Source organism: Argentina anserina, chromosome 2 (genome assembly GCF_933775445.1).
Source record: "Argentina anserina chromosome 2, drPotAnse1.1, whole genome shotgun sequence".
Classification (NCBI taxonomy): domain Eukaryota; kingdom Viridiplantae; phylum Streptophyta; class Magnoliopsida; order Rosales; family Rosaceae; genus Argentina; species Argentina anserina.
In genome coordinates this window covers 2,398,820-2,417,404 of record NC_065873.1, presented here as the reverse complement: position 1 = coordinate 2,417,404, position 18,585 = coordinate 2,398,820, and the positions used below count along the sequence as shown (strand labels likewise).

The following is an 18,585-nucleotide window of genomic DNA, read 5'->3' as shown; positions in this document are numbered from 1 at the left end:
CATAGGGTATGGCATGCCTCTCTAGGCGGATCTACAAGTCACTATTGGCTCAACCATGATATTCATAGCGTACCTCGTCATACAAGCTTTCCAATGATAGTCGGAACTCAACAAGACACCACCGGAAAGTCACATTTCCGGCCTCATCAAGATAGCTCCATAGTAAGCCTAGAGACGCACTTGTACCACATTGAAGAATATGTAAATGAGAATGGTTCCCTCACCTATAAAAGGGACCCCTCATCCCAATTAGAGAGGGATCACGACATATATAACTTAAAACTATTCGCCTATACTAGTAGCTTTAAGTGGACGTGTAATAACCCGAATTTTTCGAAACTAAATGTCGAGTATTTTCAAAGTGCTAAATTTGTGAAATTTATTCAAGACGACAATTAGTGGTTCGCGACATTTCGAAACGAAAACGGAAACGTTTTCGGAACGTTTAATTAGAAAAACGTAACGTTACCGCAACATATAGATCGACTTTTATTCCGTCGCTCGGTTGCGAAAACTTCCTTCACGGAAGTTGTAGAGCTCATCGATACGAGTTCGTGGATACGTTACGCGTTTGAATCGGACGTCGGACGCGAAAGTTATTAATGACGGGAGTTAGTTTCCAATTTGGAAAAATGGTATAAAAGGAAAAATTGTGAGATTAGGGTTTCCATTTTCGGAAACCCTTCACCCCGCCTGCCTTTCCCACTTTCTCTATTTTCGCTCTCGTTCTCTCTCCCTCTCACCCGAGCTCTCCTCTCTCTCTCTCTCGGCTTCCACCTTCGATCTCCCTCCTCCGAGGGAGGTGTTCCTAACCGCCGGCTCCAAGGCGCTCACCAGCTCGACTGGACGACCCATCGAGGATGGCACGAGCTCTAGCGTCGCCGCGAAGTATCGTCGAACCTCACCGAGCCTAGCAACGACGGGTTCCAGCCCTCCGCCGATACGAGCACACGATCCACACCCCTCTCCTCCCTCTGACGCCGCATGTGAGCTATCACTACGCAACTCGAGCCGATGCAAGCCCCTTTGAAGGATCGAGCTCCACCGACGATCCATCCCTCTCCGACGGGTTCCAACAGCTCCACCGTACGATCTAGGTAAGAATTGAAGTGATTGATGCTTGTGTGTGATTGTGGGATTGAAATTGGTTGGATTGGGTTGATTTTGCGGGATTGGAGAATTGATGAACACCGCCGCCTTAGGCGGCGCGTGTGGAGGCGTTGACGTGGCTAGGCACGGTGTGATGCCGTGGGAAGGAAGAGGGGAGGAAGGAGAAGAGATTTGGGGCGGCGGTGACGTCATACGCGCCTTGGTTGGTATCGGCACGTGGGCCCCACGCGCTGCCACAGAGAGTGGCGCGGTCGCCGGTGAGTGGCGCGTGTACCCCACGCGCCACCACGTGCGGCGGCGTGAACAGTGTTTCTGAAAATGGGTAATTTTGTAATTTACTTTTACGTACAGTAAATATAAAAAGGTGATTTACGTACGGTAAATGTAAATTTTATTTACGTACGGTAAATGTAAATTACTTTTAGTAAAGGTAAAAAGTAATTTTGGAAGGGTAATTTGGTAATTATTATTTACAGAGACAGTACGTACATATGAATAGTATTTACACATACAGAAATACGTAAACAGTATGTACTCGTACATAGATACATATTGGATGTGTATTTGTACAGTAATACATGAATAGTAAATACGTGAATAGTAAAACAGTGAACAGTAAATTCGTAAAACCGAAAATTGCTTAACAGTAACCGATTATTACTGTATCGGCATTTAAAGATTTACGAAACGTTTCTGAATTCTTTTCTTATCTTTTCAAGGTGATCGATAAAATCAAGGAAAGGAATTATCTTCGGAAATTGTGGAATTACGCTCGAGTCGATAAGATGAGTAAAATCTCACATATTTACGAATCTACCCTTGCGGAGATTCAAGATTTTGCAAGAGTTTTTAATATTGAATTACGACATGTATACAATGTAGTGGATTACATATATATTGTATAAATGGTAATAAGTACATATATATATATAGTTTGCTATATTATATACTGTTATGAATTCATTAGAATTGGTCATTTCGATGACGAGAATTAAATATTGAGCATATGATTTGATGTTTGTACAATATGAGGTGTGATTATTGTACGTGGTTTTAACATGAGTTTGTTAAAATGTTTTGTCCTCGGACGAGTTTTGTCTTCGGACGTGTTTATGAAATATGACATGTATATGATATAATGGATTATATATATATTTTATAAATGGTAAATATGTACATATATATATATATAGTTTGCTATATAATATACTGTTATGATTTTATCGTGATTATAGCATTTTGATGACGAGATTTATATATCGAGCATGTGATTTTGATTTGTACAATATGATGTGAGATTATTGTACGTGATTTTAACATGGAGATTGTTAAAATGTTGATTTGTCTTCGGACTTGATTTTGTACAATATGATGTGAGATTATTGTACGTGTTTGGCAAGTCGGAACCTAGCATTTGGCCGGGAGAAAGTTACGATACAGTTAGAGCTCTAGTCTGTCTGCTGGAGTACTGCATGTGTGGTAACGGGTGGTTATCTGCTCATGAGTACTCATATTGTTGGATGTTGGGTAGCGGGTGGTTGCCCAATATCGGCGGTGTACTACGAGAGGGGTAACATATGTGTACCAGCGTTCTTTAGTACCCGTATTATAAATGCATTTGGGTAACCAGAATGATTGCTTAATTTCTCATGAGCGCTTCATTTCATATTTCTTTGGGACAACCAGATGGGCCGTCCATTGACTCATGAGTACATTTATATTTGTTTGATTGTGGATTTTCATATATATTGATATGTGAGTTATATTTTCATTTTACTCATACGAGCTGTAAAGCTTACCGGGTTTGTGTTTACAATCCCGGTGCACCGATTCGATGGTGTAGTGGATAACTCCGCAGGTGTAGATTAGCGGGAATTGACGGACCGCTCAGAGGACTTGAAGTTATTTATCTCCAGCTTGTGTGGGGATTTTGTGTGAATATCTTGTGAGGTTGTTGTGAGGATTATACATTTCCATTTATTATAATGTTGAATTATAATTGGGTTTAAAATAATCGGTTTGACTGAGTTGTATTTTGAACTCAGAGATGATCCGCTGTGGCATTTTAAATAATTTCGATTTCATTGAAATTATTTAGTGTTTAATGACTGAAATTTTGAGTTTTTAAGCTCGAAATTTTAGGGTCGTTACAGGACGTAGCTTACCCCAAGGGACGGAGGTGAACCATTATACTTCTCGTGTCAAACTAACACTCACTAATAGCTAACTGTGTGATCAGCCACCCATCAGGTAATCACTATGTTAACATTGGCGCCGTCTGTGGGAAGCTGACAATTAACTTCGTCGCTTACCACCAACAGACCTCCCACGGTCCCCCACACCCCGCAGTGCATGAGCTCACTACGGCGCAATCAGATCTAAAAAAAAATTCTGACCCTCCCGTGTTCCATGCCTTCCACGGTCATGTTCTTCCACGCTCCTGCTAGCACGGTGCACGGCTACTCTTGTAGTCCCAAGACTGCTAGTGTAGTACGCAACTGCTAGGACAGTGCACAACTACTCCCGTAGTCCCACGACTACTAGCACGGTGCAAGACTGCTATCGTAGTCCCATGACTGGTAGCGTAGTACGCGACTGCTAGCACGGTGCATAGCTACTATCATAGTCCGACGACTAATAGCACGGTGCAAGACTGATATCGTAGTCCCATGACTGGCAGCGTATTACGCGAGTGCTAGCACGGTGCACAGCTACTCCCGTAGTCCCACAACTGCTAGCACGGTGCAAAACTGCTATCATAGTCCCACGACTGCTATCGTTGTCCCATGACTGCTAGCGTAGTACGCGACTGCTAGCACGGTGCACGGCTACTCCCGTAGTCCCACGACTGCTATCGTAGTCTCATGACTGCTAGCGTAGTATGCGACTGCTAGCATGGTGCACGGCTACTCCCGTAGTCCCACGACTGCTAGCATGGTGCACGGCTACTCCTGTAGTCCCACGGCTGCTATCGTAGTCCCACGACTGCTATCGTAGTCTCATGACTGCTAGCGTAGTACGCGACTGCTAGCAAGGTGCACAACTACTCCCTTAGTCCCACGACTGCTATCGTTGTCTCATGACTACTAGCGTAGTACGCGACTGCTAGCACGGTACACGGCTACTCCCGTAGTCCCACGACTGCTATCGTTGTCTCATGACTGCTAGCGTAGTACGTGACTGCTAGCACGGTGCACGGCTACTCCCGTAGTCCAACGACTGCTATCGTAGTCCCATGACTTCTAGCGTAGTACGCGACTGCTAGTACGCTGCACGACTACTCCCGTAGTCCCACGATTGCTATTGTAGTCCCACGACTGCTATCGTAGTCTCATGATTGCTAGCGTAGTACGCGACTGCTAGCACGGTGCACGGCTACTCCCGTAGTCCCACGACTGCTGGCACGGTGCAGGACTGCTATCGTAGTCCCATGATTGGTAGCACGGTCCTGCAGTCCCACGACTGCTATTGTAGTCTCATGACTGCTAGCACAGTGCACGGCTGCTCCCGTAATCCCATGATTGTTATCAGTCCCATGACTGATGCTCCCGTGGTTCCACGGTGGAACTCCACCGTCGACGTCCACGGTCCTACTCCACAGTCGACTTCCACTGTCTTGCTCCACGGTTGACCTCCGCAACCCTCCGTAGTCGTCAAAGAAAAGAAATCATTGCACAACGAACTACAAGACTTGCTTGCAAAACCAACCAACCCGCAACAAAACACTACCATAACACAGAGCAAGCAGTCAATGAGATAAGTTCTCCCCATCAACCTTACAAACTAGAGCACATATATGAATGCTTATTGATGTCCATACTCAATACTAATTTGTTTCACTTGAAGGAATTGAAAGGAAAATCTCTTCAAACCGGACATCTCCTCACGCAAAGCCAAAGGGGCTACTTGCAATCATTCCCCGCGCAAGGGAGCGTCATGCTTGGACATGTAATAACCCGAATTTTTAGAAACTAAATGTCGAGTATTTTTTTAAGTGTTAAACTTGTGAAATTAATTCAAGACGACAATTGGAGGTTTGCGACATTTCAAAACAAAAACGGAAACGTTCTCGGATCATTTAATTAAAAAACGTAACGTTACCGCAACGTATAGATCGACTTTTATTCCGTCACTCGGTTGCAAAAACTTCCTTCACGAAAGTCGTAGAGCTCATCGATACGAATTCGTGGACACGTCATGCGTTCGAATCGGACGTCGGATGCAAAAGTTATTAACGTCGGAAGTTCGTTTCCGATTTTGAAAATAGTATGAAAGGAAGGAGAGGAGATTAAAAATCAGAAAATCATATTTTTTCTAAAAATCAGATCAGGGTACTGTTCACCCGAGCTCGGGAACTGTTCACCCGACCCAAAAACCTTCTCCGGCCGATTTCTCCACCATCCGACGTCGCCTCGTGTCGTGCCACCTATCAAACTGACGGGCTCGACGAGCTCCATCTTTTGGGCTACGCCTTGCACTCCGGCGACAACCACACACGGTGTAGCAACCGCCGGAAGTTACTGCTGTGGCGGCGCCGCCTCCTCCGGCCACCATGGCTCAAGATTCTTGGGGGGTTTTACTTGTATCAGTCCCAGCAACATTCCCACAAAAGGAATGGAGCCAAATCGAAGTGTAAGTACCCGAATCAAAATTTCAATTTCTAGGGTTTGTGAATAGTGCCGATTTCATGTTCTTCGTTGTTTGGACTGTTTAGACTCGGATTTAGACCTTGGTGTCAACTAGGAAGTTGTTGGAAATGTTGTTTAGGTTGTGGTGGTGAAATTTGGTGATGATCGGTGGCGGTCGGTGAACAGTAACACCGAATGAATAGTAAATGTGAATAGTAAATCCGCATGAATAGTGATCTGTAACAGTAACTGTGAATAGTGATCTGTAACCGTAAATGTGAACAGTGTCATGGTAAAACAGTAGCTTTGAACAGTGTTTTGGTAAAACAGTAACTGTGAACAGTGGTTTAATAAAAACAGTGATTAGTAAACATGAACAGTGTTCCGTGAACAATGTTTTATGAACAACATTTAGCTGTGCTGAACTCGTCACCTGATATTTTAAGTATCATTTTCTAAGCATTTATCGTGCTATTAGGTGACTGACGAAACGAGTGAGGAAATTCATTGGAATTGGTCATTTCGAATGACGAGAATTAAATGTTGAGCATGTGATGTGATTTTTGTACAATATGAGGTGTGATTATTGTACGTGGTTTTAACATGAGTTTGTTAAAATGTTTTGTCTTCGGACGAGTTTTTGTCTTCGGACGTGTTTATGAAATATGACATGTATACGATATAATGGATTATATATATATTGTATAAATGGTAAATATGTACATATATATATAGTTTGCTATATAATATACTGTTATGATTTTATCGTGATTTATGTCATTTCGATGACGAGATTTAAATATCGAGTATGTGATTTTGATTTGTACAATATGATGTGAGATTATTGTACGTGATTTTAACATTGAGTTTGTTAAAATGTTGATTTGTCTTCGGACATGATTTTTGGTACAATATGATGTGAGATTATTGTACGTGATTTTAACATTGAGATTGTTAAAATGTTGATTTGTCTTCGGACATGATTTTTGGTACAATATGATGTGAGATTATTGTACGTGATTTTTAACATTGAGATTGTTAAAATGTTGATTTGTCTTCGGACGTGATTGGTACAATATGATGTGAGATTATTGTACGTGTGTGGCAAGTCGGAACCTAGCCTTTGGCCGGGCGAAAGTTACGATACAGTTAGAGCTCTAGTCTGTCTGCCTTAGTACTGCATGTGAGGTAACGGGTCGTTATCTGCTCATGGGTACTCAGATTGTTTTGGATGTTGGGTAGCGGGTGGCTATCCAATATCGGCGGTGTATTACGAGAGGGGTAACAGATGTGTACCAGCGTTCTTGGTACCCGTATTATAAATGCATTTGGGTAACCAGAAGGGTTACTTAATTTCTCATGAGCGCTTCTTTTCATATTTCTTTGGGACAACCAGATGGGCCGTCCATTGACTCATGAGTGCATTTATATTTGTTTGATTTGTGGATTTTCGTATATATATTAATATGCGAGTTATATTTTCATTTTACTCATACGAGCTGTAAAGCTTACCGGGTTTGTGTTTACAATCCCGGTGCACCAATTCGATGGTGTAGTGGATAACTCCGCAGGTGTGGATTAGCGGGAATTGACGGACCGCTCAGAGGACTTGAAGTTATTTATCTCCAGCTTGTGTGAGGATTTTGTGTGACTATCTTGTGAGTTTGTTGTGAGGATTACGCAATTCCATTTGTTATAATATTGAATTATAATTTGGGTTGTAATAATTGGTTTTTCTGAGTTGTATTGAGAACTCAGTAATGATCCGCTGTTCATTTTAAATGATTTCGATTTCATTGAAATTGTTTAGTGTTTAACGACTTTGGAATTTTGAGTTGTTAAGCTTGAAATTTTAGGGTCGTTACAGGACACCTCCAACATGATTTTGGTACTTGCATAGAGCGCAACTCCACTCCACATCGGCATAAGATAAGTAAAATGCTATGCATCCCTACTCCTAGGGTAGAGTTAATTATTACCATGTCTTAGCATGATTTTATTACGTTACAAAGCATAATTACTATGAGTACCTGCCACATATATGCTTAGAGAATGTGTGACGCACACACTTGAATGTCAAAATTGATTGTGCAAATAAAAATTAGGAATTTTTCTAACCATTGTTCAAGAGAACAATTAAATTCTTTATGCAGACTGTTTCATCACACAACACTCAGACATCACGGAGTCAGAAATTCTTTCCTCGCCAAAAAGTGAGACTACGCTCAATGTCAACGTCCTACGCGTAGCCTACTACGCTATGATGGACGCACCACGCTCTAATTCAACGTCCAAAAGACGTCCTACATGTAAGTCACTACGCTAAGATGGACGCACTATGCTCTATGTTACCGCTCATACGTCCTACGCGCAAAACTATGCGCTAAGATGGACACACTACACCCGCAATGGCTCAACGCCGTCCTACGCACACAGCGATATAGGACGTACCAGCCTTTAGAGGCCTCACTAGCCTTCAAAGGCCATATTGGCATATAAAAGCCACACTCGCCCGTAGTGGCCATTTTGGTCCAAAGCGACATCGCGCAAGACTACTTCGCCTAAGCACACCGCGCACATAGTCCATATCACTCGAAACCACCTCGCTGACTAGGAGTTTCAGGGACTTATGCACATTTGCGTACTAGATCATATTCGGGACCATACATATATACACACATCATCATGTGTCAAACACACATTGCGCCAGTACATTCTAATGCTATCCATGACAACGGACATACTTCGTGCACATGTTTTTATCTTTGTTTTGCAGGTTTGAGAGTCTCTTCTTACTTAAGGAGTTCAGGGACTGGTAGGGGTATGCCACCGCCCGGACACTTATGTTCGATGACATGTTGATTGATAAACTCCCTAAGCAAGAAGTTCCTCTTACTTAGGGACTTTGACAAGAGGACATGTTGGCACCCCTACTAGCATAGAGCTAGTATGGCATGCCACTGAGCATAAGCATGACTCTCTAGGCGGATCTACAAGTCACTATTGGCTCAATCATGATATTCATAGCGCACCTCGTCATACAAGCTTTTCAATGATAGTCGGAACTCACTAAGACACCACCGGAAAGTCACCTTTCCGGCCTCATCAAGATAGCTCCATAGTAAATGAGAGGGGTTCCCTCACCTATAAAAGGGATCCCTCATCCCACTTAGAGGGGGATCACGACATGTATAACTTAAGGCTATTTGCCTATACTAGTATATTCAAGTGGACGTAGCCTACCCCAAGAGAAGGAGGTGAACCACTATACTTCTCGTGTCAAACTAACACTCACTAATAACTAACTGTGTGATCAGCCCCCCATCCGATAATCACTACGTTAACAAAGTTCATACTGTGGGGTGTAGTGCTTTAGTTCTAGTGTTTCTGCATGGTGGTTTTCTTAGGACTTCAAGCAGCAATATACTTGTAGTTTTGCTGCTCCTCTTTTGGGCAATTATATTTTAAGTACGTCTTTTTATGTTGTGATTCTTCATCTAATTTCAATTTGTCATTGGTTTTTTTTATCGATCTTTAATTCTTCATTATTCTTGATTTAACTCCGAAAAAATAAAATAATTTCAAGTTTTTTGCTGATAAAAAATATGAAATATGTCCTAGAGTATGTGCATACATACATGTACAAATATATCAAACAAAGAATCTAGTTCTAGTATGGCATCTATCAATACACGCGAACATCAACAGCACAACATTATCTGAAGCTCCAAGTTGGATAATCCTGCCCAATGTAAAAATTAGGATGAGACATCGAAAATTTTATATTCAAGGTAAGAAGTAGTCTATATGGAATGTCAATCACTTCTTTGATGTACGCTTGCCTCCATTGCCATCTTAGTCTCTTGTTCATCATGAATTTTTTTTCAAGGATAGAAGCAGTGCCTGAATTAAGTACTTAGAGTGCTTAATTCTTGCACCTTTGTCGAGTACTACATCTTGGTTCTTCAAATTCTGCCAAATAAACCACGACTTTGTCAAAATCTAGTTACAGAAGGAAATAAAAAATAAACATGGCAAAGTTTAAAATAGTGAGCACGCGAAACTGACCTTGACAGGTATGTCTAAGCGCAAGCATGATTTGCAATTGCAATTTCCACGCCATACAGGACAGGCCTCAGCAATGTCATCCTGTGATGTATGTGGGTACCTAAAGATACAGCTTGATAGTGAATACTCATAAAACTATGTTATACCAGAAATGCTCATATATTAATCCAAAAATGGTTTTGTGGAATAAAGACCACCATTATACAAATGGAATCCAATTGCCTGTTGTCATCCAAGATGTATATCATTTGGTGGACAAGGAAACTAGCTCATTAGATTACAACCTGTTAATTAATTATATATAATTAGGAAGTGATAAGCTTAAGTCTCTTGATTTTGAATTTTTGATAAACATAAAACATTGATAAGTTTATGACTCTCAAGAGCTAGCCTAGATATCTGGCGCATACACGAGTCAATAGCTTCTAGTTACATCCACATACTGAGCTCTTGTGTTTGTGTTTCAGAGGCTTGCTCTTGTTCTTGAATTAACATGTCTCAGGGGATGAACGCTGGAGCTGGATTTGGTGCTGCATATGGGAGTGGTTCAATTCATCTGGTAAGCTTTCCTAGCCAGTTGGATTAATTCATCTCTTCTAAACTGTTTGTGTTCTTATGTTTCAGTAATTGATTGTGCATGTTTGTTGTGACTGAAATATAATTGAAGTATGTTGTATAGTGTTTCAGTATTGCATCTTTGATTCAACTAAAGTGAATATATATTCGAAATACAAAGGAAATATTTCAAGCAACTGCAACAGCAACATATTGAATCACATGACAGGAGCTAAGGTCTCCATGTAATAATAACCCTGATCTAAAACTACAGAACCTTCCAGTGAAATCTCAAAGGTCTTATTTCTTTTCCTTCTCCCTTTTCCATGCTTAGGTGATATGATCGTATGACAACGAGGAATAAACAACACAGATGAAGCCCTCCGTTCGTGTTCCTGATGATCTTCTTCTTTGCCGGGAAACAAGACATACAAGTAAGAGTTATGTAGACCAATATTCACCAGGTTAAGATCAACATGGTACCTGACAAACCAGCCAGAGAAATCTCTTGTCATTCCCATCACATCAAATTGTGTCTCACTGTCCCTATATATGTCAATCAGATACAAATGGCCACTAGACTCTCCAAAATATCTACGAATGTAATGTGGAAACGAGTCGTAACTTTCACCAGTTGGAATATGACCAGCCACTCCCATACATTCTTCACTCATGTCATAGTAGTATAACAAATGGCTGTCCGTTACCAAGTTTCCACCTTCATCATAGCTGAATCTTGACTTAAATATGTCCGTCATCCAATGAATTGTGCCATTACAATATACCCCGTTTTCCATTGTACTAATAGTGCCAAAGCCGAAATTATCCAGACTTGAGGGTAAAGAAATCTCTAGAAGCCTCCAAGTTCGAGTCTCCGATGAATATATCTCTATCTCATTGCTACTAAGGCAGACCACCTTGTAATGACTTGATTTTGAAGGGTCAAAAGCCAAAGCATAACGTACAAAGTTTCCGACCTCGCCCTTCGGACAAGAGAGAGCCAAGAATTGATTTGTTGTGGGATTAATAACATAGATGGGATCATGTAGTCCTCGTTCATAAAATCTCGGAACGCAGAGAAAGAGGCCATTACAGGACTGAACAACCTTCAACCCCAAACCAGAAAGAGCTATGAAGGGATTCCCAGATACATTGGCATGAGTACCAAGCCGGATGCAATCAAGGGACGACTCATGTTCGATTTTGCCGACGAAGAGGAAAGCGGAGATGTTGGGGTTTGAATTTTGGAGGGTGTGGCGGTGACAAAACTTGGGATTGGAGATAAGAGAATACCAATGCTTGGAGACGCACTTGAAACGGACCAGTGATCGAGCTGGTACCGACACAAGGATCTCTGTAAGGATTTCTTTCATATTTGCGATGGCTTCTGCCGCTGCCGAGAAAAATGTTCTTGAACTCTGCATTTCTAGGGTTTTGGGTTTTCTTCTAATTCTAAAACACGATTTATGGTTAGAATTGTGGATTTGAATAGATGATGTTTGTACTTTCTAGGGGAAATAACTCCGGAGTTAAATTGTGATTAATACACACACTAGCTAGCTTATGTAGAGAATTCCTTCCTTATTCGAATTAGGATAGACAATCCTGTTTGGACTAGCAGTACTACACGTCTACACCAAATAATACTATTTCGATACGCGTTAGTAGTACTTATCTACACCTCTTAATCAAATTAGGAATCAATCTGTTTGGACCACGACCACATCACATAGGCACATACTCATAGTTCCCAAAAAAAAATTAGTGTTTAAATTTTTTTCGATACATACACATATACTTGGAAAAATGACCAACTCATACAAATTAAAACCTTTTATTGATAATTTGAATGACAAAACTCAAAATATGACCAATCACTCTAAGAGTATCTATACCTATTTGACCAAATAGTACAAAAACTATAATCTTATATATTTTTGACACTATTTTATCCTCACCTATCTATAAAGAAATTTATAAAATATTTATTAAAAGTTAAATTAAGTAAAAACATAGAAACATAAAACACAAGTGCTACACAATTGGTAAGGCTTGTAACTGAAACCAAGTTGTTTGGTGGTGTATGGGTTCGAAACCCAACATGGGCTTTTTTTAAATAATTGATTATAAGGCGTCTATAGTGATTGAAGTCAATCTTTGTTAGAAAAAAATTCGGGATGAGAAATTTTATAAGACTTTTGCTAGTGGAAACTCCACAATTGCTTAATTATTAGATTACATATATGTCCTCTAATAAAAAGACAATTGTAGACATTAAATTAAAAATAAAAAATAAAATCATTTAATTAAATAAAAAATAAAAAGACAATTATGATCCTGATGCTACCTTAAATATGTTCTCCTTTGTATTTCCTAATCCTACAATGAAAAGGATCAAACTTTATGAATTTCACAAGCAAACCCAACACTTAACTAAACCGAAAAGAAAACCCAATTCAAATATTCATAATTCTTGACCTGAATGATAACTGATCGCTGCTAAACTCCATGTTCAAAACGGAGGTATGTTGGTGTTCAGTTGGTCATCACAGCTTTGACCTTTTCACGAGGAAGCTCTAAACAATGTGAAGCTCTGTGGTTCCGAGGTCATGGTGGGCGACATCTTTAAAACTACTTGTGTTCCACCTTTTTGTGTTCTTGCAAGTTTTGTTGGTTTCGAATTTTCTCTGAAGATGTATAAATACGTTTGCCAACACTTTACATTAGATCCTCGTATTTACCTTTCTTTACGTAATGGACCTGTTTATATTTGTCTTGATAAGTTAGTCCTCACATCATGGCTGTTTGCTTTTGGCACTTTGGTTACATCGAAGTTTCTTATGGTCGATGACTCATTTATGGTCTCACTCAAATGTAGATAAGTTTTGCGAATGTGATCGCAAGATGTGTGAGTTGAGACTCAGTTTCAATATAGGTGCTCCATTGAGGTTGGAATCTTAAAACCATAACAAAAAAATTGGGTGCAAAGTGTTCTGTCTACGCCCAGCTTTTATTGACCTCATTCAAGATTGTGGAGATGAAATACTCACAGTCCAGCCATTCCATATGAACAGCAGTCCAACCATTAGAAAAAGTACTACAAGGTTCAACTTATAATACAATAGCAGACCCGCATGTGAAAAGTACTTCGAATTTGTAATAAATCCAAGAGACAGCTAAAGTTCTATCAGAAAACTGCTCAGTTTCAATGAAGCCAAAAGTGTTTCTACATCTGCACGCATTTGCAAATCCTATGAAGCCAAAAGTGTTTCCACCTTTGCGATCTGATCTTCCTCATTTTTTGGTGTTGGACTCCTGTTAGCCTCATGATATAAGTCATGTTTCCATTTCTCACCACGACCGCCACTAGAATGAGACCCTTGTCTCTCACCGAATCTCTCTCTTCCTCTATAGTTGCGACCAGCAACACCATTGGTATACCTTTCTCTTGAAGGAAAGACGCCACTTTGTGCTTCTCCCTTGTACCGCACCCCATCTCCCCTAAATTGCTTCTCAGATCTATCCATATGGCGTCGGTTGTCACCTCTTTCCTCTTTTCTACTTCCTTCGGTCAAACGATCAAGATGGCTTGCCTTTGTGGTCTCTGCTGCTGATTTTTCAGTATTTTCAGACTCCAGTGGAGTTTTATTCTCCCTGAATGCAGGTCTTTTCCTTGCAGCTAGTGGATCAGCCTCCCTTTCTGCATACCGATCATGACGCCAGGTCCTGTTTCCATCACCATTAGGTTTCTCATTTCTTAGCCGTGAATTATTAGTTGTTGTTTTGCTCACTGTCTTATCATCATGCTGATCCTTTGAATCCTTCTGCCGTCCATGTTCTAAAATAGATGCAAGAAAGATATTGAAGCTATATCATATGACAATGCAACTGGAACCGTATACTACCAAAAGGTACTACCAGGAAAAGTAAATGATAGTATTGACACCATGAATGATATTCAAATTCACAACTGACAAATCAACTGGCATACATTTCATAGATTAATTAGAAGAGCGACATAAACCAAAAAGTAAAATCCCTTCTTTTTCTTATGTTTCTGGAAGTAGGGTATTCAAGCTAAATATGTCAAGTAAAATGGTGCTAGATAAGGAATCCTGACCAGAAGTTGAATTGCGACCAGAACTTCGAGCAGCTTGCCCGGCACCTACATGCTCATCATGCTGCTACAAGACATGCACAGGAAAGCCTAATAATGTTAGGCATTTGAAAAAATATGGGGATTAATAACCCACTACAACAGCCTATACAAAAAAGTTTGCATACACACCAAACAAGTAAATAAACTCAAAAAAGTTTTACTTTTCATACAATGTTAAATATGAAACTGGCATAAGTTTAATTCCAGTAAAATAATCTATATTGCAGCAGTTACATATAGTCTGCATTATAAGAAGTATATGAAATACTAAATTGATGAATTCCCTCCTTCCATTGTCTTTTTTTTTTGGTTAACTCCTTCCATTGTCCTTCTGCTAGTGCACTCCAAATCTCAATTGTAAAAGGGAAATATTTTTTTGTGTACTAGCAGAGATCAACGTAGGTTTGTATATACAACCCTTTTTTAATCCTTCCATTAAGGAACTGCTTTCATAACTTCTCATCCCTTTGTCTGATTTAGATTAGCATAAGTAACTATACTATATAAATTTGAATACAAACAGACTGAATACATATATAACACTTTTCTATTACACCTTATTATGCGTGTGTGTGTGTGTGTGTGTAACTTACCAGATACAATAGCTTGAACATCTCTAAAATAGCTTAATAAGTCTGATGTTGACATCTAGTTCCAATGAGGTTTCACAATCTCCCACTGAACTACACATCTACATAAAACTACTCAAATCGAATAGTTGTTTCTTGAGTGTGCATATGAAGTGAAGAACACCTTAACTGTTTTCAAAACTTTTATCATTTCACTAAACCACATTGAACCACAGAAAATTAAATGAATCAATAAAACATTGATCTTCTGTAGTCACCATGCAGCAAGCAAATTTACACAAGTTACCTCCAGTATGGTTCAGCACATGTTTTGATTTGCAGTAATCGAATTGTAAACATGATATACCCAGAAATCATTCTCAACTGGATAAAGTAGTTGAGTGATTTACTGATTAAACAATCACTATCAGGTTTTATGCATTAGTACAAATCCACTAATTAATGATCAGTTTCATATTATAGGTATGTACATAAACTTGTATATGCACTAACCTAACATTCACAGAAAATAGATGCCAAAAACTGATTCTATTCAAATAATATGTATCAAATGAAAGCTCCACAATTACTAAGTGAATAGAACAACTTATCCTCAAATAATGATGCATACAACTAATTCCTGTATCTAGAAACTAGTAATGCTTTAATTAATGGATTTGCTAAATGCTCCTTGGTTCCAATCTCAATCACTTCAACTTCATCATCTCTAACACTTTCTAAACTACGAAATATTTCACATCTATGTTCCTTGAACCAGAAATTACATATCAAGGTAAAACTTAGGCTTAAGTTTGGGCTCATGCCAATTAATACCAAGTTCATATGAGATTTAAGAGTATTTCAAATCAAACTTTATCCACTGAAAGAAACCATGCATCAAATTCCATTTAAAACTTTCATGCAATACTGTAAATTTTGTAAAGAAGGAAACAAATTTCAGGGATTTCAATTGCATTTTAGATAGCTCATCTAATAGGGAAGACATTATCATTAGTTTAGAAGTTAAACACCACACACACTTGGATAAATTGTACTGCAAGAGTTGATACCACATCATTCAATATAAACTGTCCCATATACAACATGCTACTGCCTAACTGCTAAACCTAGATATTGTACCAGATTATAATTATCACATTTTAACACACCAATGAAGGTATATAGTGAATACTGGGAGTTAGAAGATGAACCACCAAAGGCAGTTCCTATAGCACGGACACTATGTCTTTATAGGTAACCTGACAATATTATGAGACTCAGACCATAAAGCTAAAACAATCAAAAGATATTGTTACTTACAAGGATGTACTTGAAGGAGTTTGGGCGGCAGATCCAAAGTTCATAATATCAGCCCAGAAGAAAGAAAGAAAGAAAGCAAACGGGCAGATACTCATAAAACAAGTAAACTCTAGAGAAAAGTAGGTTCATAGCTGGGAAGTTTTAACTCAAGGTGGAAAGATTAAATGGTCTTTTAGACCTAATTCAATGGACACTATGTTCTTATGGCTTAACAGTGTTTCAGTCCGACTTTTGTCCAGTGGAAGAAATCATGCACATAGCTTAGTTAACACAATAATACTCTAAATCTTGGAACAAGAAATCAAGAAAATAAATATAATATTTCAGAGGTGAGGTGTGCAGTTCTGAAAACTAAGCTAATAGGAAATGCAGTGCATCTACTGTAGAAGAAGTCAATCACCACCCTACTCACAAAAATTCTCTACTTTGTCCAAGAGTTGATACCACACAATGTTAAGCACCTACGGTAAACAAGTAGTTCATCCAACAAGAATTAATACATTTTTCCGCAAGCGAAACAACCTTCAGTTACTACAACATGAGTGTGCATAACTACCAAACCTAGAGAAAGTAAACAGCTTTCAAGTATCCCAATATATAAAATTAAGTTTGGTTTAAGGTGAAAGTTGGAAGTTAGAGGTTGAGCCCTGATGGCAGTTCATATAGCACGGAAACTAAGTCCGCAATCCCACATTAGTTACACGACAATGTTATCAGACTTTAACCATGAAGCTAGAACGATCAGAAAAAAATCGTCTACACATTCCACATACAAAGGGGGAAATAAGTTGAAGAGATTCATGAATTTATTTAGCACCTGAAGATAGGATCGAGACCGGGTTACTTCAGTTGCATCAGTAGAGTTTTTCTTTAGTTCTTGATGTCCACTGGGTTTCGTATCAATATCCTTCCTGGGAGCCCCACTTTCTACCTTGGCATCGGATCCTAACGGGGGCTCCGGTGGCAATGCATCTTGAAGCCTAGGCCGCTGCTTTTGATCCCGGACCTCCTGGTCAATCTTCTTTGCCTCCTCCAACTTACTCTTCTCAACGACTCTATCTCTTTCGCCTCTCTCATCCCTCCTAGACCTCTTGGGACTACATATAACCAAATCACAGTCATCAGCTATCGCGTTACTCGAAAACTATCGACTCTTATCTGATCACTATTTCAATTACTCACATTTTTTAAAATGACCCCTCACCGCTTTCTTAACTCGAAGAAAGCTTCAATCTTTCAACCAAACAACCCTTACTTTAAAATTTGATTGATTACCCAATTCAGTTCACATAGTTGTTGACAAAATTCAAGAAGAAAAAACATGCTCACATACCTGAACTCCCCACATCAATCTACACTGTTTGAGACTGTTTTGCATTGTTAACCAACCAAACATAACAGCCAATGTTCCACATTATTGATTATCTTCAGATAAGGTTCATATTCAAGACAATTCCACAGGGCACAATTTGATTGAAACACAAGTATAAGAGAAAGGAAAGAAAAACAAGTACCTGGGTTCCCTGTCGAACCTGGAGCGGTGTCGTCGTCTGGAATCAGAATCGCGACTGTCTCGTCGGGACATCTGGGTGATAAGATTTAGGGTTGCTGAGCTGTGCTTCAATCGTTCTTGTTGCTGCTGCTTCGACTAATGGTCTGGACTCTGGAATTTCATTAGATAATTATATCTATGCTCGTCAACTGCCACGTCATTTTTAATTTATTCTTTTTTTTGTTATAAATAATTTTCAAATCTATTTTTTTCGTTGGTCAACACTACTTGAATTACTATGGTCAGTGCACCCGGTTTCTAGACTATCGGTTTTAAACTATTTCACATGGGCTCCGTCAGGAATTAGTCTCATGTCTGAGATATTACCTTCGGTTGTGGGGATACCATGATGTCGGTTTCTAGAGTGCCCCCTCCCCCGCTTCGGTATATAACGGTGTACCACCGTGGAGCATTTGGGGTTTTCCTCTATTGGATTTGCCTTCAGGCCCCACATAGAAAATGTCTTAGAACTGGAAATCAAAAAAAAACCACTACTTGAATCATCCAATTGCAGTATCAACAAATGTTTGAGTTTTCTTACCTTCCCCGACAACAAACTCTCCAAAGGAAAAGTTGTCAAGCTATATTTGCCTAAACAATTTCAAGGAGGGCGGGTATACGATC

General features: G+C 39.6%; 2 protein-coding genes across 2 annotated transcripts; both read right to left on the bottom strand.

Moving 5' to 3' along the window:
* Positions 1-10,579: 10,579 nt before the first annotated feature.
* Positions 10,580-11,785, bottom strand: LOC126782436 (F-box protein At5g07610-like). Its single transcript, XM_050507685.1, has one exon. It carries the CDS (start codon positions 11,783-11,785, stop codon positions 10,580-10,582), a length of 1,206 nt encoding a protein of 401 aa, XP_050363642.1.
* Positions 11,786-13,339: 1,554 nt separating this feature from the next.
* Positions 13,340-18,009, bottom strand: LOC126785289 (uncharacterized). The gene is made up of 4 exons (XM_050510925.1): positions 17,924-18,009; positions 17,227-17,506; positions 14,482-14,545; positions 13,340-14,199 (listed from the first exon to the last, which is right to left on the bottom strand). Exons 1-4 carry the CDS (start codon positions 17,992-17,994, stop codon positions 13,613-13,615), a joined length of 1,002 nt encoding a protein of 333 aa, XP_050366882.1. The 5' UTR covers positions 17,995-18,009; the 3' UTR covers positions 13,340-13,612.
* Between the last annotated feature and the right edge of the window lie 576 nt (positions 18,010-18,585).